Here is a 27,350-nt window from a genome sequence, read left to right as displayed (position 1 = left end):
AAAGAGATGGTTAGGGACTGTTTGTTATTTACGAGGTGCAGAAAGGGTGGGGCATGTCAAATTACATTAGAAGCAGGGGGGAAGGACTTTTGTTTTTTATTTTGGCTTCATGAGGGGAATATAACTTTAAATGGGTGATTTTATATCAATTTTACTGTTGATTTATAAAGAAATATAACTATATATAACATCTATGGTGTTTGTATCTTAACATATCACACGAAATCATTTGTGATTGTCGTTTATTAATGATTTAATGACTTTTAAGGGTTAATATTTATGATTTAGAATTTAAGACATTTTATGGACCTATAAAAACCCGCTGTGTGCCCGTTTCTGACAAGGCGACAATCTAAACCAAACTTCATTAACTATTCTTGCAATTTAAAGTTTGTTTTGATAAAATTAAAATTGCATCCGATATAATGCTTGACTCTTTTCTGTACTTATATCAAACACATAAAACTGTTTATTCGGCACACTTAAATCGTCTGATTTACACAACTGTTTCTACTGTAATAAACGAACATAACTTCAGTCAGCTGTGGCTTCAAAGTCTGTAACAGTTAAGTTTGAAGATAAAAATAAAAAGTAAAAACTACTTTTTGTTGTTAACGCATATGCCGAATTGTTAATCGGTCACTATTATTTCAGAAATCATATTTAACTAAATTCTATGTCTTTTGTACCTGAGAGATTAACACGAAATGATGTCTAATTGTCAGATATTTGAGTGCAGTTCGGCGGGACTGTTGGTACCGGCGTGAGTGCGTGCAGCCTGACTCTGTGTCATCGTGTTATTGGTGTTTTATTGATCATTTATTGATATTTGGTGAATGAAATGAGTCGATAATGCGCTTCGAACCGGCTCGGGTTTGCTGCAGCACTGCTAGCTAGCTGTCAGCGTTAGCGGGCGGACGGTCCCGTTAATCCCGGAGCTAAAGAGGCTACGCGTTAGCTACCTCCGGGGGGAAGAACGGCGGCGGGGTCCTGCTGTTCCGGTTGGTCTTTTTATTCTTCCTCTTCCGTCCGCGTTTGCCTCTTCTCGTGCGCGACTTTTTCGACGTTTTCTTGCCGGTGTTGCCGTGTCTGATGTGCCCGGGCGACACTGCACCACTCTCGGATAAATCCACCATCGCGGAGCGCAGGATGTGAACCGGGAGAACAGCGGGAGAACAGCGGGAGAACAGCGGGAGAACAGCGGGGAGCGGTCCGGACTCACGCCGAGAAAATCACATTTAATGCGGATAACAATGACGGTAACATCACATCCACCGGGGCTCGCGGCCTGCCTGCGGCCGCGGAGGATGCTCTCTCCTCAGCATCATCATCGCCGTCAGCCCCGCCGCCACGGTACCGGACAGCTTCCGGCACAGCTTTCAAAATAAGGTCACAGCGGCTCGGATTTCAAAGTAAAAGTACAACACGCGCTGAGATTTTCGTTTGCTCTGATTAAACAAACAAAAACAAACAAACAATAAATAAATAAGTGGTTCAAAGTTATGCCAGAAGAACTAATGTCAAGTTAAATGTTAAAAAGTCTCCATACGTGTGTATATATAGGCTATGTGTGCACGTACACACACACACACACACACACACACACACACACACACACACACACACACACACACACACACACAGGGCCGGCTCTACCCAATTTGGTGCCCTAGGCGTCCTAACCCTAACCCGCACCTTCACACCCAATAACAACACATCACATGCTCACACATAATTTAGGAACATGTCACTGTTTATTTATTTGTAATGTTGATATATTTTTTGAGAGCGCCAGTGGGCATAGAAAATTATTATTTTATTGTTATTTTCCCTCGAGGCCAAGGAGGACTGGCGGCGTGGCGGCGCCCCTCCAGCAGATGGTGCCCTAGGCGACCGCCTATATCGCCTATGCCAAGAGCCGGCCCTGCACACACACACACACACACACACACACACATATATATATATATATATATATATATCAGATACTTGAGTGCATTTCAACATGATAGTTTCTCAAAATAAAAAAATGTTTGTGGTGTTTAAGATCTGGCAAATTCAAATTTAACACTACTTGGTGACTTTTAAGGCTTAATATTTATGAAATATAATTTATAATACACGCCCCCTGATAATGTGACACAGTCAAACTTCATTATCTGCAGTCAGCTGTAAAAGTGTAAAGTAAACAAATAAATCAATCAATCAGTAAAAATCAGCATTTCTAAATCAGTAGTTTAAAATTATGTCAGATGCCATTAAGAATAACACCAGAAATACCCTGTAAATAAGTAAATAAATCTTAAGTGAAATGTTACAAAGTGAAAATATAATATATATATGAATATATATATATACGTATATATTCCCAAAACATAACATATTTTAAAAATGACTAGTAAAAGTATTACCTTTCATACCTTATAATATACGATTTATTATTTAGTTATTAGTTTTATTCTGTAATTTGTGCTTTGAAATTTGTCAAACACCCCTGTCTATTTCGGTGCATTGATTGCAATGTGAACGGGAAAAAAAGCACGTGGCCTTACTCATTCAAACAGTTTGCATTAACAGACTTGATTTGTGTAAATACATACATTAATGCTTTGGCCTATCAAACATTGAAACCATTAGTCCTTCTTGGATGGGCGTGTGCGTGTGCGTGTGTGTGTGTGTGTGTGTGTGTGTGTGTGTGTGTGTGTGTGTCATCGCAGAACAGACCATCCTCGTCTGTTGCGCTCGGTGTTGCGTGTGAAAAAGGAGTCAGTGAAATCATCTCAGTAATCATCTTAACTTGTGTGTTACTTCTCGTTGCTGTGAGGGCAGTATTACTTTCATGCATTCATAATGACATTTACTTATTGATTTGAGCCCCACGTTTATATAGCCCCAAACAATTGTCTGCCGTCGCCATTGGTTGCAACTCCTGATTATTTTGATTATTAATCAATTTGTTGGGCCATAAAATATCAGGAAAAACAGCAGAAAAAGACCATTATAATTTATAATAAAAATCAAAAACCAAAAAAACATTTGGTTTTATATAATAAAAGACTCCAGAAAACCATCAGATATTTATATTTGAGAGTCTGGAACCTGGACGGCATCAGTTTGAAACGCTGCCAGTACCAGCGTAACATGTGGAGTGTGTTTATTTCTGTTCTATTCATTGGTTCTTCTGTGGAGGGAGAGAAATGTGTGCAGCACTTTGAGTCCAATAACTCAATTTGGGACAATAAAGTGTATCGCATCGTATCGCATCGTATCGTATCGTACCCTATTGTATCGAAAGAGCGAGAAGGTCCTTATGGGACAGACAGGAGGGACAGTGGATGGATTTGATAAACTCCACGCTTGTGCCAGGGAGCCAGCTGTTTGCTTCCTGTATGAATTCAGAGCCAAATCATGGTGTTTTTTTATAACCTGACCATGTGCTTTTGTTAACCTGTGGCGTTGGTAGCAGCATCCCCGAATGTAGAATATACGCATAATATACATGGAAGTCCATGACGATGTCTTGTCTGGCACAAGGTTGCTACCTCTTTTATAAAGCCCTACCTCACCTGAGTGCTGCCGATGTGCATGCAAGAAAATGTCCCGAACACAGAAAATAAGACTCCAGGGGCAGAGGGCAGTCTCTGCAGAAAATGACACCGCCACACAATTTTAGCGGCTCACAAGTGATGACTGAGATACCTATAAAGTCCTGTGTGTTGAAGAAAATTTCTCCTCAGATGTGTTTGTCATGAGGGAGGTGGTATAGTGATGGGGTTGAAATGGTGAATGATATAATCACATTTTAAAGACTAAAAGTTAACATTGTACTTTGTCAGTCAGTATAGGCGGTTGTTCTGTAATAGGATGATAGTGAATCTTTGCATTTGGCCTACACCGTTTGACTGACTGGACAGATGATCAGAGGTGCAGAGTTTTTACCACCATCATTCTTACAAGGACTGAAGAATGGGAAGAGTTTCTCAGTGAAGGAGCAGCCAGTAAAGGAGTAGATGAGAGTTGCAGCATCTGCGTCATAAAAGGAGACCAGACCCTCCTCATAATCCACAAACACCCCCACCTTCTGAGGCCGAGACTTCAGAAAGAGACTGACTGAAGGATAATCAAGAGCTCTATAATCATTTCCATTTCTCAGCCATATGTTCCAGCAACCATCCTCAGGACTCAGTGTGATGTTTCCCTTCCTGTTTATCGACTCTCTGACCACTCCTAAATTCCAGTGAGTCTTCTCTTTAACCTGAACCTCAAAGTAAAATCTGCTGGTAGAAAAACTTTGCTCTCCTAAGACATAAGTATAACGAGAAAATCGTTCAGGGTTGTCTGGAAGATTCTTCTTCACATCATGTTTTACTTGTTTCCTGTCATCAGACAGGATGAGTTCAGAATGTGCTGTATCAGGATCAAGAGTCACATCCACTGCACACTGCTGGACCCTCTTCAGCTCAGCCTCAGCCAGCTTCTTTATGTCTTTACTGACTGTCTCCTCCAGCTGGGCTACAGCTTTCCTCACAGTCCCTATATATAAAGGCGGACGGACGCTGACCTGTGTCCAGTCCTTGGTGGGTGGAGCAGCTTTCAGGGACTGGACACTCTGGAGAAGATGGAGGTGGTCTTCAGAGCATGAGAGCTGCTCCACCTCAGAGCTTCTCTTCTTCAGCTCAGAGATTTCCTGTTCCAGCTCTTTGATGAAAACGTCAGCTTGTTTTTCCATCAATTTCTGCTTCTCTTTGATCGTGTTGATGAGCTCCTTCAGGCCTCTTTCAACAGACTCCTTCAGAGCCGTGAAGACCTGAACACCTTCTGCGATTTCTCTGTCTGCATCTTTCTCACTGAGGTGGACTGACTGTTTGATCTCCTGAATCTTCCGTTTTCTCTTCTGGATCATCTGCTGGATTTCAGCATCTGTCTTCTTCAGCTGGACTTTCTTTTCCTCATATTCATCTTTCAGAGGAACAAACTCATGTGTCTTGTGGTCTAAAACAGGACAGAGCATGCAGACACATGTCTGGTCGGTCTTACAGAACAGCTCCAGAGGTTTATCGTGCTTCGTACATATCCTGTCCTCCAGGTTCTTCACAGGGTCGATCAGCTGGTGTCTTTTCAGTCCTGAAGCTCTTAGATGAGGCTCCAGGTGAGTCTCACAGTAGGAGGTCAGACACACCAGGCAGGACTTCAGGGCCTTCAGTTTGGCTCCAGTGCAGACGTCACAGGGAACTTCTCCTGGTTTGGACTCTTGTTGCTCTGAGCTGCTGCTGCTGGCTTTCTGTTGAGCTGACTGTCTGAACTGAGCGACCATCTCTGAGAATAAAGTGTTTATGTCCAGCTTAGGTCTCGTGTCGAAAACCCTTTTGCACAAAGGACACTGGCACCAGATACTTGTATTCCAGTGCTGAGTGATGCAGTTTTTGCAGAAGTTGTGTCCACATGGTGTGCTGACAGGATCAGTGAAGACATCCAGACAGATGGAGCACAGAAACTGATCTTCAGATGGCAGACAGCTGACAGCAGCCATATCTACACACTGGGAGCAAAAGTCAGAGTATCATAAAATGTTTTTTGCTCATATATTTATCATTTGCATGAAACATAGCAAAGTGTAAGTACTGCAATATTGGGAAACATTTTGAATTCTATATTTAAGTTTCATGTAACTGAGATGTTGATCTGACAAGTGTCATTATCAGTGTTTCCCTTACAATGTTACAGGCCTGGCACATTGAAGCCAATGAGTTACCCGCCAATCCTAAATGTGTGCGAGGTTTACACAGGGCAGCAAATTGCCTGGATTTTTCTTCTCCTGTCTAAGAAAGGCCCCAAAACCCCCAAAACTTGTTCAGACATCCTCTCCTTGTTGTATTATAAGTTTTTAATATACAGAGTGAACACAAAGTTGATTGCAAATAATGAAATTGGTCATCCCCTGTGTCATCAGACTGAAGCCGTCCACTCCAGTAAGTCACCCGTCACGTCTGCTCGGGGTTTTCCGATGTGTACCACCGGGCCCGACAAAAATTCAGCGGGAAACACTCATCATGAAATGGAAAGTGTGTAGCTTACTCTTTGATTCAAGCCCTAAGTTTTATGTTAATGCAAGTTGTTGAAAAACAGTAAATATGAACAGCTGTACTCACCAGTTTCAGAGTCAGTTGTTGAGAAAAGACCTGATGAACTGACTTTAATATTTCTTCAGACTGAAACACAGAGACTCGTCTGCAGCTCTGACAAACGCTCAGTTTCATTTCAGCAGTGTGACGTTGAAGCTCCCCTCCCTGCAGTGCTGCTCCACCTCTCACAGCAGCTGTTTGTGAAGGGGGGGGTCCCTCTCTTGGGTTCGGACATGATTAGTTTCAGACATTAAATGGCACAAGATGAGTTTAATCTTAAGGACGACATTTTATTTCTTATTGCGACAATCTTATTGTCAGTCCAAAGTTCAGCTCACTGTTTGTCCTGTAATATCCTTCCCTTTACATGTAGGTTTATATGCAGTCTGTTCAAGTCTGTCAGAAACTCTCGTCTCTGATGTTATGCTGACACGTAGTGGCCACAGCAGGGAAACAGGAAACTTGTAAAAACCACTTTCAAAGTAAAACACGTCCACAAACAGCTTCTTCTTCTGCGCAGGATTTTATTGCAGTGAAACTGTACAGCAGTGTAGTTTAATTCAACACAAAATATGTTTTCATTCACTTTACATGATCTGTTTTAGTCGCGGATCAATATTTTCTGTCTTTTTGGAATGAGGTAGAGGCGTTTCTGCATTAAAACAACCTTTTATGGACTTGTTAGGAACATTTTTTTGAACAGATGTAATCTGGTCATCATGGTATACAACACAGGCTGAAGAGACATCAAAAGTGATTTACATAAGACATCAAAAGTAAAATAACATCAGAATGAAAATTCAAAGAAATAAAAGTCAAAAAACAAAATAGTATAAACTGTCATTTAGTATTTATATCTTTGCACAGTTAAATTCAACTTTTATAGGATTTTTTTAAAAAAAAATGTTGGTTAGTGGCACTTTTTATGTAGGCTGTATCAATATATTAGGCTATTTATCTAAAGACCTTTTTTTACATACATGTACATTATAGTCCAGCATATTCTTTATATTTTGTTTGTGCAGCAATGAAAAAAGAGTCCTATTCTTTGAATGTGTACACACACTTGGTCAGTAGAGGGATTCTGACTGAAACTGTTACAAATTGGTTGAATGATTTCAGATTTCAGAGGAAAGACCACCTTTACCAACCACAGCCCCTGTGCTGGACTGGCTTGACTGTGTCTCGTGGTCCTCCAAATCAGTTTTATTGAAAGTTAAGATGACTAAGGGTGCAGTGTTTTTACCAAAATTAAGCCTACAGGGATTGAAGAATGGGAAGAGTTTCTCAGTGAAGGAGCAGCCAGTAAAGGAGTAGATAAGAGCTGCAGCATCTTTGTCATAAAAGGAGACCAGACCCTCCTCATAATCCACAAACACCCCCACCTTCTGAGGCCGAGACTTCAGAGAGAGACTGACTGGAGGAGCATCAAGAGCTACGTACTCATTTTCATGAAAGAAAATAGTCCAGCCACCATTCTGAGGGCTCAGTGTGATTTCTCTCTTCCTGTTGATCGACTCTCTGACCACTCCTAATGACCATGTGGGCTTCCCTTTGACTTGAACCTCAAAGTAAAATCTGCCTGAAGAGAAACTCTGTTTTCCTAAAACATAAGCACAAACAGAAAATCTTTCTGGGTTGTCTGAAAGATTCTTCCAACCATCACCATGCTCCACTTGTTTTCCATCATCAGACAGGATGAGAGCAGGATGTGCTGTATCAGGATCAAGAGTCACATCCACTGCATACTGCTGGACCCTCTTCAGTTCAGTATTAAATGGCTTCTTCATCTCTTTCCTGAGTGTGTCCACCAGCTGAGAGACAGCTCTCACCACAGTCCCCTTATATGATGGACGGACTCTGACCTGTGTCCAGTCCTTGGTGGGTGGAGCAGCTTTAAGGGACTGGACACTCTGGAGTAGTTGGAGGTGGTCTTCAGAGCGTGAGAGCTGCTCCACCTCAGAGCTTCTCTTCTTCAGCTCATATATTTCCTGTTCCAGCTCTTTGATGAAAACTTCAGCCTGTTTCTGTGTTGTTTTCTGCTTCTTTTCTATTGTTTTGATGAACTCATCCAAGCTTCTCTCAACAGACTCCTTCAGAGCCGTGAAGACCTGAACACCTTCTGCGATCTCTTTTTTTGCATCTTTCACACTGAGGTTGACTGACTGTTCGATCTCCTGAATCTTCAGTCGTCTCTCCTGGATCATTTGCTGAATTTCAGCTTCTAGCTCGACCTTCTTTCCTTCATATTCTTCTCTCAGAGGAACAACATCGTGCATCTTGTGGTCTGAAACGTGGCAGAGTGTGCAGACACATGTCTGGTCGGTCTTACAGAACAGCTCCAGAGGTTTATCGTGCTTCGTACATATCCTGTCTTCCAGGTTCTCCACAGGGTCGATCAGCTGGTGTCTTTTCAGTCCTGGCACTGTCCGATGAGGCTCCAGGTGAGTCTCACAGTAGGAGGTCAGACACACCAGGCAGGACTTCAGGGCCTTCAGTTTGGCTCCAGTGCAGACGTCACAGGAAACTTCTCCTGGTTTGGACTCTTGTTGCTTTGAGCTGCTGCTGCTGGCTTTCTGTTGAGCTGACTGTCTGAACTGAGCGACCATCCCAGAGAACAAAGTGTTGACCCTTAAATCAGGTCTTGTGGTAAAAGTCTCTTTACACAAAGGACACTGACACCTGTCAGCAGTGTTCCAGTGTCGAGTGATGCAGTTCTTGCAGAAGTTGTGTCCACATGGTGTGCTGACAGGATCAGTGAAGACATCCAGACAGATGGAGCACCGAAACTGATCCTCAGATAGCAGATTGCTGACAGCAGCCATATCTACACACAGAGCAAAAGTCAGAGTATCATAAAATGTTTTTTTCTTTCACACATATTTATTATTTGCATAACAATGAGAGTATAGTTATTGCAATATTGTGAAACATTATTTGGAATTCTATCGGCATGTTTCGCTAAACTGACATGTCCGTTTGACAAGTGTCATGATATAAAAACAGCGCAAGATCCTGTATAATTCAAGCTATAAGTGTCAATGCTGGTTGTTGAAACACAGTAAATATTATCAGCTGCACTCACCAGTGTTTGAGTCAGCTGTTGAGAAATGACCTGATAAACTCACTTTAATATTTGTTTAGACAAAAACACAGAGACTCGTCTTGACTGTTGTCGCGCTGATGATAACGCTGAGTTTCATTTCTGGAATGTGACGTTGAAGCTTTCCTCCTTCCAGTGTTGCTCAACCTCCTGTTTGTGAAGGTTTTAATCTTCAGGGAGACACTTTACTTCTTTCTTTAATGTATGCAGTCTCCTGAATAATTTTCACAAAAAGAAGTCAATCCCAACTGCAAATAATGTATGTCAGGGTCTGCAGAAAAACCACCAGTCCTCTTTGGCTCTGCAATAATCTTACTGTCAGTCCAAAGTTCAGCTCGCTCTTTATCCGTTTAGCCTGAGCAGTCTGTTCAAGTCTTTAAAAACTCTCATCCCTCTGATGTTATGCTGACATGTAATGGCCACAGGAGGGAAACACAACAAAACAGTAAAAAACACAAAAATAAAACAAGTCCACATAAAAGTTCCTTCTTCTGTGCAGGATTTTATTGCAGTGAAACGAAGGTAATCTGGTGATTATGTATTTAAACACAGGCTGACCAGACACCAAAGTGATGAACATAAGACATCAAAAGTAAAATAACATCAGAATGAAAATTCAAGAAATAAAAGTCAAAAACAAAATAGTATAAACTTTAAAATAAAAAAAAAATAGATTTCAAACATTTATAAAGATGTACAGTGTTTATGCCAATTTTAGTGGAGTAAACCATCTCTTTCATCATATATACACACAATTAATTCAGATTTCAGATGGTTGTTACAGTTGCACTGCCTTAATGCCAGTTTCAGTTCAGCAAAACATTATCTTATTTATTATCTCTGTACTGTATCTCTGTTGTACTGATACCCAGTCAGCTGTGAAACTGTTTAGTGACACTGCAGCTTCTGTCTGCTACTCATTCAAAAAACAGCACAAAAAAGGACGTCATCAACATCTTGGAGATCAACAGAAGTAAACCCACACTAAAAATCAGGATACTCTTTTAAAGGCAAACTAACATAACTATACATCAGTACAATTACATCTATAGACCAGACATTTAAATGCTGTTTTTAGATATCAGTTATCATTACATGATGTGCAGAACAATTACCAGTTAAGAAATATATTTTCTCCTAAGCAAATCTTACAGTTAAAAAGAAATCTGCACTTTAATCTGCCACACGCATTAAACTAATATGAACAGCTGTGTCAGTAGTGTAGCATAAAAACGCTGACATATATTTACACTGTGGACGTAAAATGTAAAGATTAATTCAGAGGCACCGTACGTAACTTTACACATTATTTTTAATGTATTAATTGTTTTTTAATTGCCAATGGGCCAACTGGTTGTAACTCAAAAACGGAGACCCCACCTCTCTCGGTTACCTCTAGCAGCCCGCACGCTGACTTCTATAGACAACAGCCGATTTCATCGGAAAAATGCTGGGATGTGATGTTATGCATTATGCCGTGCCTTGCCTCTCTTCAGCTCCGCTACAATGCAACAATACAAAACAATCGCTAACATTAGCCAAGAAATGGAGCCTCCTAACTCAAACAAACAGCCAACAGTCAGCACATGCTGTTTTTCCGTTATAAACATTTTTCAGTGCAGACACACGGAGACGGACCTTCACTTCGCACCCTAACAACTCAAATTTGAACTCTTATTGTTAAAAACTATGAAGGCATCTATTTTTCACTCAGATAAAACCTGTTAATGTAACCATTCGAAAGCCCCAAAAGAAAGGCAAAAAAACCAATAAGTCCGCTGAGTCGAAATAAAAAAAAATACATTCATTCATCACGTATATCTGAGTTTAGAAACGATTCCGTAAAAACAGCTTGTGAACTCGCAGTTCTCTTGCTCTCGTATTTTGCTGTTTTCTCTCCGTCTTTCCACCTTTTCTTTGAGGGCTCAACTGTAGAAATGATTTTGGGAAAGGTTAGGGTTAGAAATAACTATGGGTGCAACTTCTGGTGGAATAGCTGAAGTTACAGTAAGCTAGTTGATCACTTTGACTTTCTATGGATGCTTATCTCTGTGGCACACCGACAACAGCGGCTCTTTAATGAAGTAATTCGCCTGGAATTCAGGCAATACAGCTCTGTTTTTAATAAATATTCAACAAACATTAATTTATCACGTTCTAACATTTCCTTGCAGAGCTCAGCTACCTGTCGACCTGTCTGCGTCTGTAACGTTACTAACCAGGCTAAGCTAAAAGTTTATCTGCAGCAACAGTGTTGAAGAAGCAGCCTGTTTGGTATCGTGATTATTGGAAAACACAGACTTCTGGCTTAGCACCGGAAATCATTTCTACGATGGGGAGTTGGAGGTTGGGGTAGCGTATTTAAAACTACGAACCATTCTATAAGGTGTTTTGACCTTCATCGTTCTCCTTCTGCTCTGTTTTAAGCTCATGGACAAGGCGGCCTCTCAAAAGCTGAACATTTTCCAGGCAAAGTGATTTTCCAACATGCCATACAAACAGAATTTGTCCTAAAAATGGAGACATATGCCGGTGAATAAGATGCTGGAGCATTTAAAATGCAGAGCAATGCAAGTCAATAGAGACAGTATTCACTGACTTATGAAAATGAAACAGCCCAGAGGCTTTGGATCACACTTCCCTTGTGGTTTTAAGCAACCAGACACCCCGACACCCGAGGGTTGGAGTCTGCACTGGCTGAATTCAAGCTGCTGCAGCAGCTTAAGTCTAAGCTCTCCTGTCATATCGCATCTTAGCAATGATGGTGAGACGGAGGGTCGGCGGGCTGTTCTAGCTGGTTAATGTTTATCTCATTAGTTGTCTGATTGACAGGAAATACTTAATACAAATTCAATCATAATTGAAGTGCCCCCTGGTCAAGAAGAAATCCATGACTACAAAGTGGTATCATGGAGCCAATGATCTAAATGAAGTATATGAACATTGCAGATAGTTATATTTATCCACATAAGATTGGAATTTGATTTTTCTTTTCACTGTTATATCAACATGATCACAGTCAATCATGGTCGGTCTTGTATTTGTCACTGCACTGTTTCTGCAGGTGCTCAGGTGCTCGTTTGAGGCTACGGGGTGCTTGCATTGAAACGTTAGGAACAGGATGCTGACGGATCATAGCTAAACATCACTAACTATAAGACTTTCAATAAATTCATTAAGAGTCTTTCCATCGTATATTGTCACCAATGCCTCACCAAACGGTGATCATTAAAAAAAGATCAGCCACTTTGATTGACAGGTAAGATGATCAGAGGTGCAGAGTTTTTACCACCATTATTAGTACAGGGGCCGAAGTACGGGAGGAGTTTTCCAGTGAAGGAGCAACCAGTAAAGGAGTACATAAGAGCTGCAGCATCTACGTCATAAAAGGAGACCAGACCCTCCTCATAATCCACAAACACCCCCACCTTCTGAGGCCGAGACTGAAGAGAGAGACGGACTGAAGGACCAGCAAGCGCTATGTACTCATTTCCCTTTATCAACCACACAGTCCAGTAACCACCCTGGGGGGTCAGTGGGACATCTCCCTTCCTGTTGACGGACTCTCTGGCCACTCCTAAAGCCCAGGTGGGCTTGTCTTTAACTTGAACCTCAAAGTAAAATCTGCCTGAAGAGAAACTCTGCCTTCCTAAAACACAAATATAACGGGAAAATCTCTTTGGGTTGTCTGGGAGAATTTTCTTCACATCACCGTGTTTCACTTGTTTCCCATCACGGGACAAGATGAGGTAGGGATTTGCTGTATCAGGATCAAGAGTCACATCCACTGCATACTGCTGGACCCTCTTCAGCTCAGGTTCAGGGAGCAGCTTCTTCATGTCTTTATTGAGTGTCTCCTTCAGATGAGACACAACTCTCACCATAGTCTCTTCATATGATGGTGGACGGACTCTGACCCCTGTCCAGTCCTTGGAGAGTCGAGCAGCTTTCAGAGACTGGACACATTTGAGAAGTTGGAGGTGGTCTTCAGAGTGTGAGAGCTGCTCCACCTCAGCGCTTCTCTTCTTCAGCTCATATATTTCCTGTTCCAGCTCTTTGATGAATCCTTCAGCCTGTTTCTGTGTTGTTTTCTGCTTCTTTTCTATCGTTTTGATGAACTCATCCAAGCTTCTCTCAACAGACTCCTTCAGAGCCGTGAAGACTTGAACACCTTCTGCTTTCACTCTGTCTGCATCTTTCTCACTGAGGTCGACTGAGTGTTTGAGCTCCTGAATCTTCAGTTGTCTCTTCCGGATCATCTGCTGGATTTCAGCTTCTGTCTTCCCCAGCTCTGCCTTCTTTTTTTTAAATTCTTCTCTCAGAGGAACAACATCGTGCATCTTGTGGTCTGAAACAGGACAGAGTGTGCAGACACATGTCTGGTCGGTCTTACAGAACAGCTCCAGAGGTTTATCGTGCTTCGTACATATCCTGTCTTCCAGATTCTCCACAGGGTCAATCAGCTGGTGTCTTTTCAGTCCTGGCACTGTCTGATGAGGCTCCAGGTGAGTCTCACAGTAGGAGGTCAGACACACCAGGCAGGACTTCAGGGCCTTCAGTTTGGTTCCAGTGCAGACGTCACAGGAAACTTCTCCTGGTTTGGACACTTGTTGCTTTGAGCTGCTGCTGCTGGATTTCTGTTGAGCTGACTGTCTGAACTGAGCGACCATCCCAGAGAACAAAGTGTTGACGTGCAGCTCAGGCTTTGTGTTAAAGGTCTCTTTACACAAAGGACACTGGTATTGGTCATTAGTATCCCAGTGTTGAGTGATGCAGTTCTTGCAGAAGTTGTGTCCACATGATGTGCTGACAGGATCAGTGAAGACATCCAGACAGATGGAGCACCGAAACTGATCCTCGGAAAGCATAAAGCTTGCAACAGACATGTCTACACACTGGAAAAAAAAAAAGTGAATTTGCAAAAAGTAAATCTTCTTTGAAAGTTAAGTGGCTCACAAACATTAGCTGCTGACTGTAAGAGTGATGTCAGGCATCAACAACAGGCTGGAAGGCAGAACTCGTGAGGAATGGCAAGAATGCTCAAGTAACAACGTCCATGTTATTTAGAGTTAAAGACAACAAAGACATTTTGCTCACAGAAGTTTTGATTATTTATCATACAACCACTTGGCATAATGTCAGGTAATTATGATACGTACTTAGCTGTGCTTTTGACAAGTGTCAGAGTGACTGAGAATGATAGATTTCTCTCTAAATAAAGTCAAACACAAAAAAATGTTGTCCTCTGTACTCACCAGTGTTTGCAACACTTCTGCTGAGTTGTTAGAAAAATGCCTTTTAGACAGTGAAAGATTTTCTGGAGACAACAACACAGAGACGTGTCCCAACTGCAGCTGTATGCAAGTTCTCCACTGTCTTACCGACAATCTTTTAGCTTAATTTCAGGAATGTGACGTTCAAACTCTCCTGTTCTTCCAGTTCTGCTCCTTCCTCTTTATCTACCGCGGAAAATAAAGCATGTAAGAGTTTTCCTTCAGAAGTCAGGTCAGTCCTGTATTAAGAGTCAATGACAGTCATTCATAAGTTCATATTCAGTAATAAATACTAAAAGGACTTTAAAAATCCCCAGTACAGGGGAGGGAGACACACACCCAGCAGTGCTGAAGCAATGTTGACTTTGGGTTCGTTTGTGATCATTTAATGCAATTTGATTAATTTGTATGGACTTGCATTAAAGGTCACATTAGTCTCAGAGCCAGCTGTGACCTCCGTGGGGCCCTAAGCAAAAACGTTTTATCTTAAGCTTGACTGAATACTTTATGGTTACTGAAGTATTCCAGCGTTGGAACTAATGATGGAGTAAACATAACTGCATTTATATCAAGCACGGTAATTAAGTACAAGTTTGAAAAACTTGTACTTTAATTTAGTAGTTACATTAAAGCTTCCCCAAGACAAATATTGTACCTTTTACTTCACCACATTATTTGATGACTATAGTAGCCTTTCAGATTACGAATTGTTATGTTTTATGGAATGGGAAAGTTCTGTTTATAAGTCACAAAGCTATGATATTAAAAGTTTAGTTTTTAGATATACATCTTTCTCAAATGACAGCTTCATTACAAATATATGATTATGTTTTTTAATATATCACATTACTGTAGATTAGACTACCCAGCAGTATATAAAGTAGCTAAATTAGCTCAACTCTAATCATCTGCAGCAGGAAAACATAGCACATAAATTAACAATATTATTAACCAAAAAAAAACATCACATATAATAGTAATAACACTGACAAAGGCCACATCCACAATTACTATTTTTACCTTGGGTACTTCAAGTACATTGTGCTGATAATTCATGGTTTTACTGGGGAAATGTTTTCAATGCATTACTTTTTATTTGTAGTGAAAAAGGTATTTTCTCATTGTAGAATTAGTGGGCTACTTAAACTTAAGCAGCTAAATGATGTGAATATTTTCCCACCTGAATAAATCTCCACTGACAGACTTAGTTGGCTAATCATTGTCTTATTTGATTGTTATATGCACCGAGGAGGAAGGGGTCTGACGAGCCAACACATTTTCTGGAATGAGGCCACAGAAGTTACCGCTAAAAGGAAAGATTTTTGTTTTTTTCCGTGACTGACTGCTGTTCCCGCAATTCACTCTCATGTTGTTGTTTTTGCCTCTTCTTCTGCCCAGAAGGATTGTGACGCTTCATACTTTCATCTCTCAGCTATAAACAGTGACACACGCTTTGACAGGAGGGGGAGGTGGGGCCCTTGCTCACCTCGCGGGGCCCCATGATGTTTGCCTATTGTGTGTAAAGGGAGGGCCGGCCGGCTCTGATTGGTCTGCAGCTTGCTGTTTATGCATTTGCACACAAAGAAAGGTTGTTTTTTTGTTTGTTTTTTAGTGATGGTCAATTCCTAACATCTGACCAGACTATACTGGTTTCATGTTGATATAAAGAAGCGAGGGGGAAAAAAACTGTGTGTACTTGAAAACATTACAGACTTTACAACGACTTGCATTAATGATGCAGTTAATGTCGAGCTGTAAAGGAACTGTTGTCGCCTCTTGATACTAAACTTTCCTGAGTTACTTTGGTAAAACTGCATGTTATGTTCTCTGCTCTAGATAAAGACGTTTAGTCTCAGTTTCAGCACTGACTTTCTCCCTAAAGATTAAAGACTCTTGAGCCATTTATATGTCACTAAAACTATGTCTAAACTTCAGCAGCAAAGCTGCAGTACCAGTGGAGGCGGAGCTGGAAAGACAGGAACGCGTCAACATCGCATTTCCTGAAATGAAGCATAAGAATTGTCAGAAAGACAGAGGAGCTGCAGTCGATTTATGCCTCTGTGTTTCTGCCTGCAGAAGGATTGAAATATTCAGGAAGTCTTTCTCGACAATCCACCAGAATCTTTGCAAACACTGGTGAGTACAGAAGACGTTTTCTCCGTTTCGGCCGGCATAGTATCATAAAACTTTGACTCTATTTGGAGAAATAATTCAATCTTTTCAGCTCATACTGACACTTGTCAAAAGGGAAATTTAGTGAAATGCATGTCATAATTATTGGCCCTTATATTGATTTGTCATATGATAATCAAAACTTCTGTGAGCAAAATGTCTTTGTTGTCTTTAACTCTAAATAACATGGGCGTTGTTACTTGAGCATTCTTGCCATTCCTCACGAGTTCTGCCTTCCAGCCTGTTGTTGGTGCCTGACATTATTCTTATAGTCAACTATTGATATTTGAGAGCCTCTTAACTTTAATAAAATATTTACTTTATAATTTATTTTTTACAAATGTACTTTTTTTTCTCCCCAGTGTGTAGACATGTCTGTTGCAAGCTTTATGCTATCCGAGGATCAGTTTCGGTGCTCCATCTGTCTGGCTGTCTTCACTGATCCTGTCAGCACATCATGTGGACACAACTTCTGCAAAAACTGCATCACTCAACACTGGAATACTAATGACCAATACCAGTGTCCGATGTGTAAAAAAACTTTCACCACAAAACCTGAGCTGCACGTCAACACTTTGTTCTCTGGGATGGTCGCTCAGTTCAGACAGTCAGCTCAACAGAAATCCAGCAGCAGCAGCTCAAAGCAACAAGTGTCCAAACCAGGAGAAGTTTCCTGTGACGTCTGCACTGGAACCAAACTGAAGGCCCTGAAGTCCTGCCTGGTGTGTCTGACCTCCTACTGTGAGACTCACCTGGAGCCTCATCGGACAGTGCCAGGACTGAAAAGACACCAGCTGATCGACCCTGTGGAGAATCTGGAAGACAGGATATGTACGAAGCACGATAAACCTCTGGAGCTGTTCTGTAAGACCGATCAGACATGTGTCTGCACACTCTGTCCTGTTTCAGACCACAAGATGCATGATGTTGTTCCTCTGAGAGAAGAATTTAAAAAAAAGAAGGCAGAGCTGGGGAAGACAGAAGCTGAAATCCAGCAGATGATCCGGAAGAGACAACTGAAGATTCAGGAGCTCAAACACTCAGTCGACCTCAGTGAGAAAGATGCAGACAGAGTGAAAGCAGAAGGTGTTCAGGTCTTCACGGCTCTGAAGGAGTCTGTTGAGAGAAGCTTGGATGAGTTCATCAAAACGATAGAAAAGAAGCAGAAAACAACACAGAAACAGGCTGAAGGATTCATCAAAGAGCTGGAACAGGAAATATATGAGCTGAAGAAGAGAAGCGCTGAGGTGGAGCAGCTCTCACACTCTGAAGACCACCTCCAACTTCTCAAATGTGTCCAGTCTCTGAAAGCTGCTCGACTCTCCAAGGACTGGACAGGGGTCAGAGTCCGTCCACCATCATATGAAGAGACTATGGTGAGAGTTGTGTCTCAGCTGAAGGAGACACTCAATAAAGACATGAAGAAGCTGCTCCCTGAACCTGAGCTGAAGAGGGTCCAGCAGTATGCAGTGGATGTGACTCTTGATCCTGATACAGCAAATCCCTACCTCATCTTGTCTCGTGATGGGAAACAAGTGAGATATGGTGATGTGAAGAAAAATCTCCCAGACAACCCAAAGAGATTTTCCCGTTATATTTGTGTTTTAGGAAGGCAGAGTTTCTCTTCAGGCAGATTTTACTTTGAGGTTCAGGTTAAGGAAAAGACTGACTGGGCTTTAGGAGTGGCCAGAGAGTCCGTCAACAGGAAGGGAGATGTCCCACTGACCCCCCAGGGTGGTTACTGGACTGTGTGGTTGATAAAGGGAAATGAGTACATAGCGCTCGCTGGTCCTTCAGTCCGTCTCTCTCTGAAGTCTCCCCCTCAGAAGGTGGGGGTGTTTGTGGATTATGAGGGGGGTCTGGTCTCCTTTTATGACGTAGATGCTGCAGCTCTTATGTACTCCTTTACTGGTTGCTCCTTCACTGGAAAACTCCTCCCGTACTTCGGCCCCTGTACTAATAATGGTGGTAAAAACTCTGCACCTCTGATCATCTTACCTGTCAATCAAAGTGGCTGATCTTTATTTTATGATCAGCAATTTTCCGAATAGTAAGGTAAGGTTCTGTATGTATCTTTAATAAAATTGTAATTAGTGACATTTAGTGCACTGCAGTCAGCAACATGTTGCTTGTGCTCCACAGCTACGAACGAGCGCTTTGGCATTGGCCCAGACAGTGACATATGTAAGAGTGACCATGACTGCATCTGCATCTGCTGTTGACATTCTGGGATGTTGCTACCATGACGTCAACAAATGCGCCTGGTGGGATGATGCTGCACATGGTTTTGTTTAGATAATACAAGCATGTGGCAACCAACAGTGGGGTGTCAAAAACTGCTCATGCTGGCACTGATGGTTAGGATTAGGGGAGGGAGGCACATGTAGGAACCCCCCCCCATCACATTCAGACGGGAAGCAGACATCAGACTCCCGCATGAAAGTCCGGGGTTTGTGTTATGCTCCTAATCCTACGTCATTACTGGCAACATTTCAACATGATGTCGTCCAGTGGTGTATTATGCAGACATGATAGGTTCTGTTTGGCTGTGTATCGTGCTGCCGCAGAGGGTGCCATCCGGCCATATCCCAGCGTATAACAACAGCGAACGATTCTGTCTGGCGGCATTCTCACCTGACGCCATCCAGTGGTGTATTATGGTGGCTTGTGGCATCCGAATCTTATACCAAAAGCTTGCAAAAGTGGCAGTTTTTGACAACTCCTGAATGAGAACGGGCTGGATTTGCATTGTCAGGGGACAGTCAGCTGACCTCCCTCTGTAGTTTTAATGCCCAAACCTTTTAATCCAAAGCCTGTATCTGCACGAATTTATCAGAGTCCTTTTCTTAGCAACTCTTAGCTTACATTGTGCATTGTTGCACGCTGCAGCCGAGCTGAAGAGAGGCAAGAAATGGGAACAAGCATAATGTCACATCCTTTGGATTTTTCCCCAAAAATTAGCTCAAGATTTGTCAGTCAGTTTGCAGGCTGCTGGAGGCATCCCAGGCAAAGTATTGGTTTTTGATTTGCAACCTGTTCACACATTGGCAATAAAAAAAAACTAAAAAAAACAAACAAAAAACGTTAATGCATGTGTAAAGACACTTACAGAACCTTTGTATTAATCTTTACAATTTCTGTCCACAGTGTAAATATTTGCAGATTTTTTTTATTTTACAATACTGGCATTTAATACTTGTATAATGGGTGTCAATGGATATAAAGTTAGATTTGTTTTAAATTTTAAGGCTTCTTACAGTGAAAATATATTTGTTTCCTGGGATCAGTTTCTCTCTCTCTCTCTCTATATATATATATATATATATATTCTTCTTTTTTTTTTAAAGATATTTATTTATTTTTTATTTACTTATTGAAGGCACTTTTAGTTTAGAAATAAAAAGAGAGAAGACAGACAAATAAAAAACAAAAAAACACAATCAAACACAGTGACCCTCCCACCCCCTGCCCGCATCCCTGGCATGGTAGAAATAACTACTTAAATAAATTAAATTTTCCCATGGTTACAACCAAAAAATAAATAAAATTCAATCAGGTAAGGCATGAGGACCCAAGTGTTGGTAACATGTCTATCACAAACATTAGTTGGACAGAATAATAGGGGAGGGGCCGAGTTTTGTACTGACTCATTAGTTTGGTGGATGTAATGCTGGAAATAAAGCCAGAAAAAAACCCCATATTTTCACATAATTTTCGGGATTCCTCCTCACACTAAATAACATTTTTTTCAGGTGTACTATAGGATTTTAATTCATTTAACCATTTTCTCTTTATATATTCTAATATAGGGATTATTAATATTGAATAAAATTTAAATTACTGGGCTATGAATGTAATAATACTGACTGAACTAACAGTTCTTTTAGTTTGCCTTCGTTAGATCATACCGGCCGTGTGGACTTTGATGTGGGTTTGTTTCTGCTGATCTACAGATGTCAATAAGAACACTGACTTTTTTTAATGATGGCACATTTTTAAAAACATAAAGAAGCCATTTATCAGCTGGACAGGTTATGTAGCAGTAAACCATCATGTGCATTCACAAAAAAGAAAGAAAAGATATTAATTTAGTTAATGAAAGATATGGCCTACTCAACTAAAATTGGCATAAAAATTGTATCTTTATAAATGTTTGAAATCAAATTTAATTGTTTTTCTTTGACAGTTTACTTTTAGACTTTTATTTCTTTGACTTTCTATTCTGTTTTTATTTTATTTCATTTTTTATGTGTTATGTAAATCCCTTTGGCCTGTGTTTGAATGCCACGATTACCAGATCGCATATTTTGCATGATGTTGTTTAAATAATTCCAGTTCTGACTCCTCAACCTCAGTCCGAAAAGACGCTGATACTTGTCAGTGACTAAAACAGATGCTGTTAAGTCAATGAAAACAAATTTTGTGTTAAATGAAACCACTCTGCTGTACAGTATCACTGCAGTAAAATCCTGCGCAGAAGAAGAAAGTGTTGTGGATGTGTTTTATTTTGAAACTGGATTCTTGTCCTCAGAGGTTTTCACACGTTTGTTGTGAGAGGTCAGCATGGCAGCAGTCCTCAGAGGAAGGAGAGTTTTTTAAAGACATGAGCAGACTGCACACACCTCAACTTCCTCCTCTGATTTAACAACAAGGAGAGAGGAAAATACGACACTTACACATAAAGGACAGAACAGGGATACTCAAAAGGACAGAGGGCGAGGGGACAGTCGCAGCAGCCCCGGCCATGTTGCTCATTTTAGGACTTTTTATTTTATTTTAGGGCATTTCTAAGATTTTAGGATTTTTTTTTAGAATTTTAAAACATTTCTAAGATTTAAGGATTTTTTTTAGAATTTTAAAACATTTCTAAGATTTTGAGACATTTCTTGGAATTTAGGACATTTTTTAGGAGTTGAGGGCATTTTTTTTTAGGATTTTAGGGCATTTCTAGGATTTGGGGAACTTTCTAGGATTTTTTAGGATTTTAAAACATTTCTAAGATTTTAAAACATTTCTAAGATTTTAAGACATTTCTTGGAATTAAGGAATTTTTTTAGGAGTTAATGACATTTATAAAGCTTTAGGACATTTCTTAGATGTTAAGACATTTCTAGGATTTTAAAACATCTCTAGGATTTTAAGACATCTCTTGGATTTGTGGACATTTTTTAGGATTTTGGGCATTTCTAGTATTTTAGGACATTAGTGTCTCAGCTGTGTCCTCTGTCGGGGGTGTGGGGGATCCTCCTCTGGCTCTTTTTTTGATCAACAAGCTCTATTTTGATGCTGTTTTATGTCTCTGACACCTTATGGAGACTAAAAGGTCAAAAACTATTCACAATCACTTTATTTTTGAAAATGCTTGGGGGCCACCAGGGGCCCTATCAGGGCCCAGATTTGACCTGCAGGCTGTAGATTAAGTATCACAGGGTTAGAACATGTAATCAGGGGAACTGCGTTTTTCCTAACCGATTGCAATAAGTAATTCTGCAATTCAAGGGTTTATGATCTACTTGTTTATTCTCATAATATCACAATTTTTTCTCATATTGCAATTTTTTTGGCTTTCCAGCTTGGAAGAAAAATAACTGATCTCAGGTTGCCGACTTAACAAAAAGGTGTTGCATGGCATCATGGGTAGCAGTCGTAAAACAAACCAACATCGCCTTCAGCAGTATTTCCCGACACGTTTGTGTGTTCGCGGCATTTTCACGCAGGTTAATTCAGTGAAAACAAATATATCTATTGCCCTATCTCTAATACAGAGCTGTTTCTGTTTTCTGTTTTTATTTGTTACTCTTATCAAACAAATGATGAATAAACAATCAGAACATCCCCCATCTTTACAGCGCACATTTATCACCGTGACGGAAACTAGAAAATTCTTGCGATCAAAGTGATGACAGAGAGATGTGTATCTGACGATTACGTTACTAACCTGTCGACTTGTGGCTCTGCTTCAACTGTGCGACCAAAATTTCATGTCAGAAATTCATTAAACCCTCCGACAGCCTGTCAGGAGCAGATCATCGGTCCTCGCTCCCTCTGCACACAACACGACTAACAACGCCCGAAGAAGATGAAATTCGTCCCGCCTCAAAAATACAAAAACAGGTTATAATCGCACAGTGTAAACTTTGCTTTAGCTAGGTCAGGCTTTAGTTGGTATGTACAAGGTATCTGCTGAGTTACCCAGGTATAGATTTCTGATGGCTTATAATAATTAAGACATAACATTACGAAGAAATGTAGAAAACTTCAGAAGGTGGTGGTCTGCTTATGGACTGCTGCTTTTGGCCCACGAAAATCCAGACAAAAAAGGAAAAATACCTGTTTCACACCATATAACTGAAAAACACAATGCATTTATTCTGTATGTTAAAGTTTCAGCACAATGAAAAATAAAATGTTTCTATGCAGAGTAACACAAATGTAATGGCTACACTCTCACATCAGATAGATTCATCAGTGTTTCCGCGTTTGTCATGATGGATTGATGGACGGCTGACGAAACGTGGAAGAGTTTCATCGATCAGCGTTGTGGAGAAACACAGGCCAAAAGTGATCAAAAGTGATTTACATAAAACATCAAAATAATAACATCAAATACTGACAGAATCAAATCAAAGAAGTCAGAATGTAAAATAGTACAAATTGCAAAAATATTCAAGACAGAATTAATTTGTCTTTTAAAACCAACATTGTTGTTTTGCCAATTTAAACCGAGCAGACCACTTTTTTCTGGTTTAATAACTGTATTTTTGTTGTGAGGACACGTTGTTAACTATTGTTAAATACTGACACTGTTCAGCTGAAAAACGGTTTATTGACACAATTTCTGTATGTATCCACAGCAAAAAGTAAGATCTCAAAAGGCAAACTAAGTGTAAATCAGCGCAACTACATCCATGGACCAGTAACTGAAATACTAAAAGCAATGTTCATTATCATTACATAACATGTACCAGTAAATATAGTAAATATAGTTCCTCTTTATGGAGCCTTACAAATAAAAACAAATCCAACCTTTACACATGTGACACACTCTGAATTCTTTCAGTTAATGTTTTAATCCTAGTCAGTACTGCAGTGTGAAAATCTTGTCTTGTATATAGTATTTACATTGTCGACATAAAATTTAGATATTATTTAATGAGTATTTGGATTGTTGGCAATGCTTCATTGTTCAATAATTTGCTGATCTTGCAAAAAGATCAAGCAGTTCGATTGACAGGAGATATGATCAGAGGCGCAGAGTTTTCACCGCCATCATTCTTACAAGGACTGAAGAACGGGAAGAGTTTCTCAGTGAAGGAGCAGCCAGTGAAGGAGTAGATGAGAGCTGCAGCATCTACGTCATAAAAGGAGACCAGACCCTCCTCATAATCCACAAACACCCCCACCTTCTGAGGCCGAGACTGAAGAGAGAGATGCACTGATGGGTCAGTGAAAGCTTTGTACTCGTTTCCATTTCTCAACCATATAGTCCAGTAACCTTCCCCGGGTGTCATTTTGATGACTCCCTTCCTGTAGATCGACTCTCTGGCCACTCCTAAATTCCATTTAGTCTTTCCTTTAACCTGAACCTCAAAGTAAAATCTGCCTGAAGAGAAACTCTGTTTTCCTAAAACAAAATTATAATGAGAAAATCTCTTTGGGTTGTCTGGGAGATTTTTCTTCACATCACCGTGTTTCACTTGTTTCCCATGATGAGACAAGATGAGTTCAGGATGTGCTGTATGAGGATCAAGAGTCACATCCACTGCATACTTCTGGACCCTCTTCAGCTCAGACTCAGTGAGCAGCTTCTTCATCTGTTGACTGAGTGTCTCCTCCAGCTGAACCAAAGCTCTCTCCACAGTCCCCTCATATGACGGTGGACGGACACTGACCCCTGTCCAGTCTTTTGTGGGTGGAGGGGTTTTCAGGAAGTGGAAGCATTGGAGTAGTTGGAGGTGGTCTTCAGAGCGTGAGAGCTGCTCCACCTCAGAGCTTCTCTTCTTCAGCTCAGAGATTTCCTGTTCCAGCTCTTTGATGAATCCTTCAGCCAGTTTCTGTGTCGTTCTCTGCTTTTCTTCTATTATTTTGATGAGCTCGTTCAGGCCTCTCTCAACAGACTTCTTTATATCAGTGAAGACCTGAACGCCTTCTGCGACCTCTAAGTGTGCATTTTCCTTACAACACTTCATTGACTTTTTGATCTCCTGGATCTTCATTTGTCTTTTCTGGATCATCTGCTGAAAGTCGGCTTCTGTCTTCTCCAGCTCCACCTTCTTTACCTCATATTCTTCTTTCAGAGGAACAAACTCATGTGTCTTGTGATCTAAAGCAGGACAGTGTGTACAGACACATGTCTGGTCGGTCTTACAGAACAGCTCCAGAGGTTTATCGTGCTTCGTACATATCCTATATTCCAGGTTCTCCACAGGGTCGATCAGCTGATGTCTCTTTAGTCCTGGCATTGTCAGATGAGGCTCCAGGTGAGTCTCACAGTAGGAGGTCAGACACACCAGGCAGGACTTCAGGGCCTTCAGTTTGGTTCCAGTGCAGACGTCACAGGGAACTTCTCCTGGTTTGCCAATGAAGACACTGCTTCTGGCTTTTTGTTGAACTGACTGTCTGAACTGAGCGACCATCTCAGAGAACAAAGCGTTGACCCTTAGGTAAGGTCTTGTGGTAAAAGTCTCTTTACACAAAGGACACTGACATCTGTCAGCAGTGTTCCAGTGTCGAGTGATGCAGTTCTTGCAGAAGTTGTGTCCACATGGTGTGCTGACAGGATCAGTGAAGACATCCAGACAGATGGAGCACCGAAACTGATCTTCAGACAGCAGACAGCTGACAGAAGCCATATCTGCACACTGAGAAAAAAACCCAACAAAAACGAACATTTTGTTATCCATGCAGTAAATGTACTGTAACTTTTTTTATGTAGAGACAGTTTATCATTGCAATAAATATAAATATATATGTGTGTGTGTGTGTGTGTGTGTGTGTGTGTGTGTATGTATTTATATATACATACATATACATATGTGAACGACAACATTTGTTGACATTCATCGAGAATGTTGCCTGAACTTTAAGAAGAACTTTCTGGGAACATAAAGAAAACTTGCAACTGAAAACATTACTAAAACATTCATAAGTAATACAATAATACTATAATATTGAGAAATAGCAGTTCAGATTATATAATCATGTTTCATTTTACTGAGACATTAATCTGACGACAGTCAGTATGAAATGGAGGGAGTGTAACTTCCTGTTTTATTGAAGCTGTCAGCCTTATGTCGATGCTGGCTGTTCTGAATAATCCATGTTTTATGAAAATAAACTAAATATTTGTACAAGTTAGCAAAACCTTTTATGTGAGTTTTTTATTGCCAACAAGAGCCAAAAATATTGCTTGGAAGTTTGACCAGATATCGTAGTTGTTAGGTTTTATTTACAAAATAAAATACAACTATCCCAGATTTTATTCAGAAAGAAACATTTAGCAGAAATTTCATAATAATTTAAATACTTTACCCATTAACTAAAATATATTGGTGAGGAAGGGACTAAATATCTTCACGAAAATGTTCGTATATATGTATAATCACTATGCACTGACAATGCATTTAGACTTGAGTGAATTTGTACGCAGGATGGACATATTCTGTGGTTTTGCTCCTTCATGGTCTACTTGCCCTAAATTCATAAAAAGTGCTGGAGATTAACCAGCATGCATTTGTAGCAGCCGGATGTCTCCTCGACACAGTGAATATGAAGTCACATTGAAAATCTCGTCTTTTCTGTTCTGGACATTTTCAAGTTTTTTGAGGAGAGTTTTCTGAGGAGATTTTACAGTGATGTTGACTCTGTGGATATGATCCGCTGTACTCACCAGTATCTCAGCAGTTCCTCAGTCAGCTGCTGTGAAAAGAGCACACAGTCTCACTTTAATATTTCTTCAGTCAGAAACACAGAGACGCTGCAGCTCCGACAAACGCTGAGTTTCATTTCAGCAGTGTGACGCTGAAGCTCTCCTCCTCCAGAGCTGCTCCTCCTACAGCAGCTCTGTTTGTGAGGGGGGGGGCTCTTTCAGGTTCACACATGATTATAGTCACACACACACACACACACACAAAATACACACACACACACATACACACAAAAAATACACACACACAAAATACACACACACACACACACACAAAATACACACACATTTGCAGCACAAGTTGAACTAGTTTAACCCTTTGAAAACGGAGTTTATTTCTTTCAAACTCATGAAAATAAGTGACAACTTATATATTACAAGAAATTAATCTGAAATTTGACAAAAAAAGGTTAAAAATAAATACATTGACAAAACAAATACAAAAAACAAACACCCCCCAAATAATAAACAAATATATTGATAAAAAATGATAACAACAATAATGATAATTATTATTATTTCATTGATTTTTTTTTAACTCTAATTTATTCAAAGTTTTGTGTGTGTGTTGTGTTAAAGGGACAAGCATAAGAATTTCAGTAAAGAATTTCAATTTCAGTGTTTGGTGTAATCCACTGTGTTTTTACTGTGCACATGACGATGAACTTCTTATGTCTTTTATATATATATATATATATATATATATATATATAAATATATATATATATATATATATATATATATATATATATATA

General features: G+C 40.3%; 6 protein-coding genes across 6 annotated transcripts in view; 1 reads left to right on the top strand and 5 right to left on the bottom strand.

Moving 5' to 3' along the window:
• gtpbp2b (GTP binding protein 2b) overlaps positions 1–1,597 on the bottom strand; it is a 13,757-nt gene extending 12,160 nt beyond the window's left edge. Inside the window, exon 1 of the mRNA XM_088075182.1 lies at positions 963–1,597. Coding sequence (XP_087931308.1) covers positions 963–1,136 — 174 coding nt within the window. The 5' untranslated portion in view covers positions 1,137–1,597. The remainder of the gene's footprint in view (positions 1–962) is intronic.
• A 951-nt stretch (positions 1,598–2,548) lies between these two features.
• On the bottom strand, positions 2,549–6,417 carry LOC121937956 (E3 ubiquitin-protein ligase TRIM21-like). Its single transcript, XM_042481250.2, has 2 exons — positions 6,150–6,417; positions 2,549–5,539 (listed from the first exon to the last, which is right to left on the bottom strand). Exons 1-2 carry the CDS (start codon positions 6,255–6,257, stop codon positions 3,890–3,892), a joined length of 1,758 nt encoding a protein of 585 aa, XP_042337184.2. The 5' UTR covers positions 6,258–6,417; the 3' UTR covers positions 2,549–3,889.
• A 237-nt stretch (positions 6,418–6,654) lies between these two features.
• LOC121941568 (E3 ubiquitin-protein ligase TRIM21-like) lies at positions 6,655–9,565 on the bottom strand. The gene is made up of 2 exons (XM_042484394.2): positions 9,208–9,565; positions 6,655–8,949 (listed from the first exon to the last, which is right to left on the bottom strand). Exon 2 carries the CDS (start codon positions 8,945–8,947, stop codon positions 7,241–7,243), a length of 1,707 nt encoding a protein of 568 aa, XP_042340328.2. The 5' UTR covers positions 8,948–8,949; positions 9,208–9,565; the 3' UTR covers positions 6,655–7,240.
• Positions 9,566–9,707: 142 nt separating this feature from the next.
• LOC148190087 (E3 ubiquitin-protein ligase TRIM21-like) lies at positions 9,708–14,600 on the bottom strand. Its single transcript, XM_088075193.1, has 2 exons — positions 14,481–14,600; positions 9,708–14,120 (listed from the first exon to the last, which is right to left on the bottom strand). The coding sequence occupies exon 2, from the start codon at positions 14,109–14,111 to the stop codon at positions 12,465–12,467; it is 1,647 nt and encodes a 548-aa protein (XP_087931319.1). The 5' UTR covers positions 14,112–14,120; positions 14,481–14,600; the 3' UTR covers positions 9,708–12,464.
• Positions 14,601–16,500: 1,900 nt separating this feature from the next.
• On the top strand, positions 16,501–21,156 carry LOC121940790 (E3 ubiquitin-protein ligase TRIM21-like). The gene is made up of 2 exons (XM_088075192.1): positions 16,501–16,634; positions 17,033–21,156. The coding sequence occupies exon 2, from the start codon at positions 17,042–17,044 to the stop codon at positions 18,686–18,688; it is 1,647 nt and encodes a 548-aa protein (XP_087931318.1). The 5' UTR covers positions 16,501–16,634; positions 17,033–17,041; the 3' UTR covers positions 18,689–21,156.
• A 1,859-nt stretch (positions 21,157–23,015) lies between these two features.
• On the bottom strand, positions 23,016–25,544 carry LOC121964310 (E3 ubiquitin-protein ligase TRIM21-like). Its single transcript, XM_042514523.2, has one exon. It carries the CDS (start codon positions 25,520–25,522, stop codon positions 23,885–23,887), a length of 1,638 nt encoding a protein of 545 aa, XP_042370457.2. The 5' UTR covers positions 25,523–25,544; the 3' UTR covers positions 23,016–23,884.
• Between the last annotated feature and the right edge of the window lie 1,806 nt (positions 25,545–27,350).

Source organism: Plectropomus leopardus, chromosome 3 (genome assembly GCF_026936395.1).
Source record: "Plectropomus leopardus strain MGB_pleo_1.0 chromosome 3, ASM2693639v1, whole genome shotgun sequence".
Lineage (NCBI taxonomy): Eukaryota > Metazoa > Chordata > Actinopteri > Perciformes > Serranidae > Plectropomus > Plectropomus leopardus.
Note: the sequence above shows the minus strand (reverse complement) of the source record. Positions and strands in the feature narration are given on the sequence as shown.

Excerpts from the sequence above, each read along its gene's own strand:
- LOC121940790 (XM_088075192.1), top strand. The coding sequence starts at position 17,042 with ATGTCTGTTGCAAGCTTTATGCTATCCGAGGATCAGTTTCGGTGCTCC.
- LOC121941568 (XM_042484394.2), bottom strand. The coding sequence starts at position 8,947 with ATGGCTGCTGTCAGCAATCTGCTATCTGAGGATCAGTTTCGGTGCTCC.
- LOC121964310 (XM_042514523.2), bottom strand. The coding sequence starts at position 25,522 with ATGGCTTCTGTCAGCTGTCTGCTGTCTGAAGATCAGTTTCGGTGCTCC.
- LOC148190087 (XM_088075193.1), bottom strand. The coding sequence starts at position 14,111 with ATGTCTGTTGCAAGCTTTATGCTTTCCGAGGATCAGTTTCGGTGCTCC.
- LOC121937956 (XM_042481250.2), bottom strand. The coding sequence starts at position 6,257 with ATGAAACTGAGCGTTTGTCAGAGCTGCAGACGAGTCTCTGTGTTTCAG. Across the intron at positions 5,540-6,149 it reads AACAACTGACTCTGAAACTG|TGTGTAGATATGGCTGCTGT; the intron begins GTGAGTACAGCT and ends TTTTGCTCCCAG.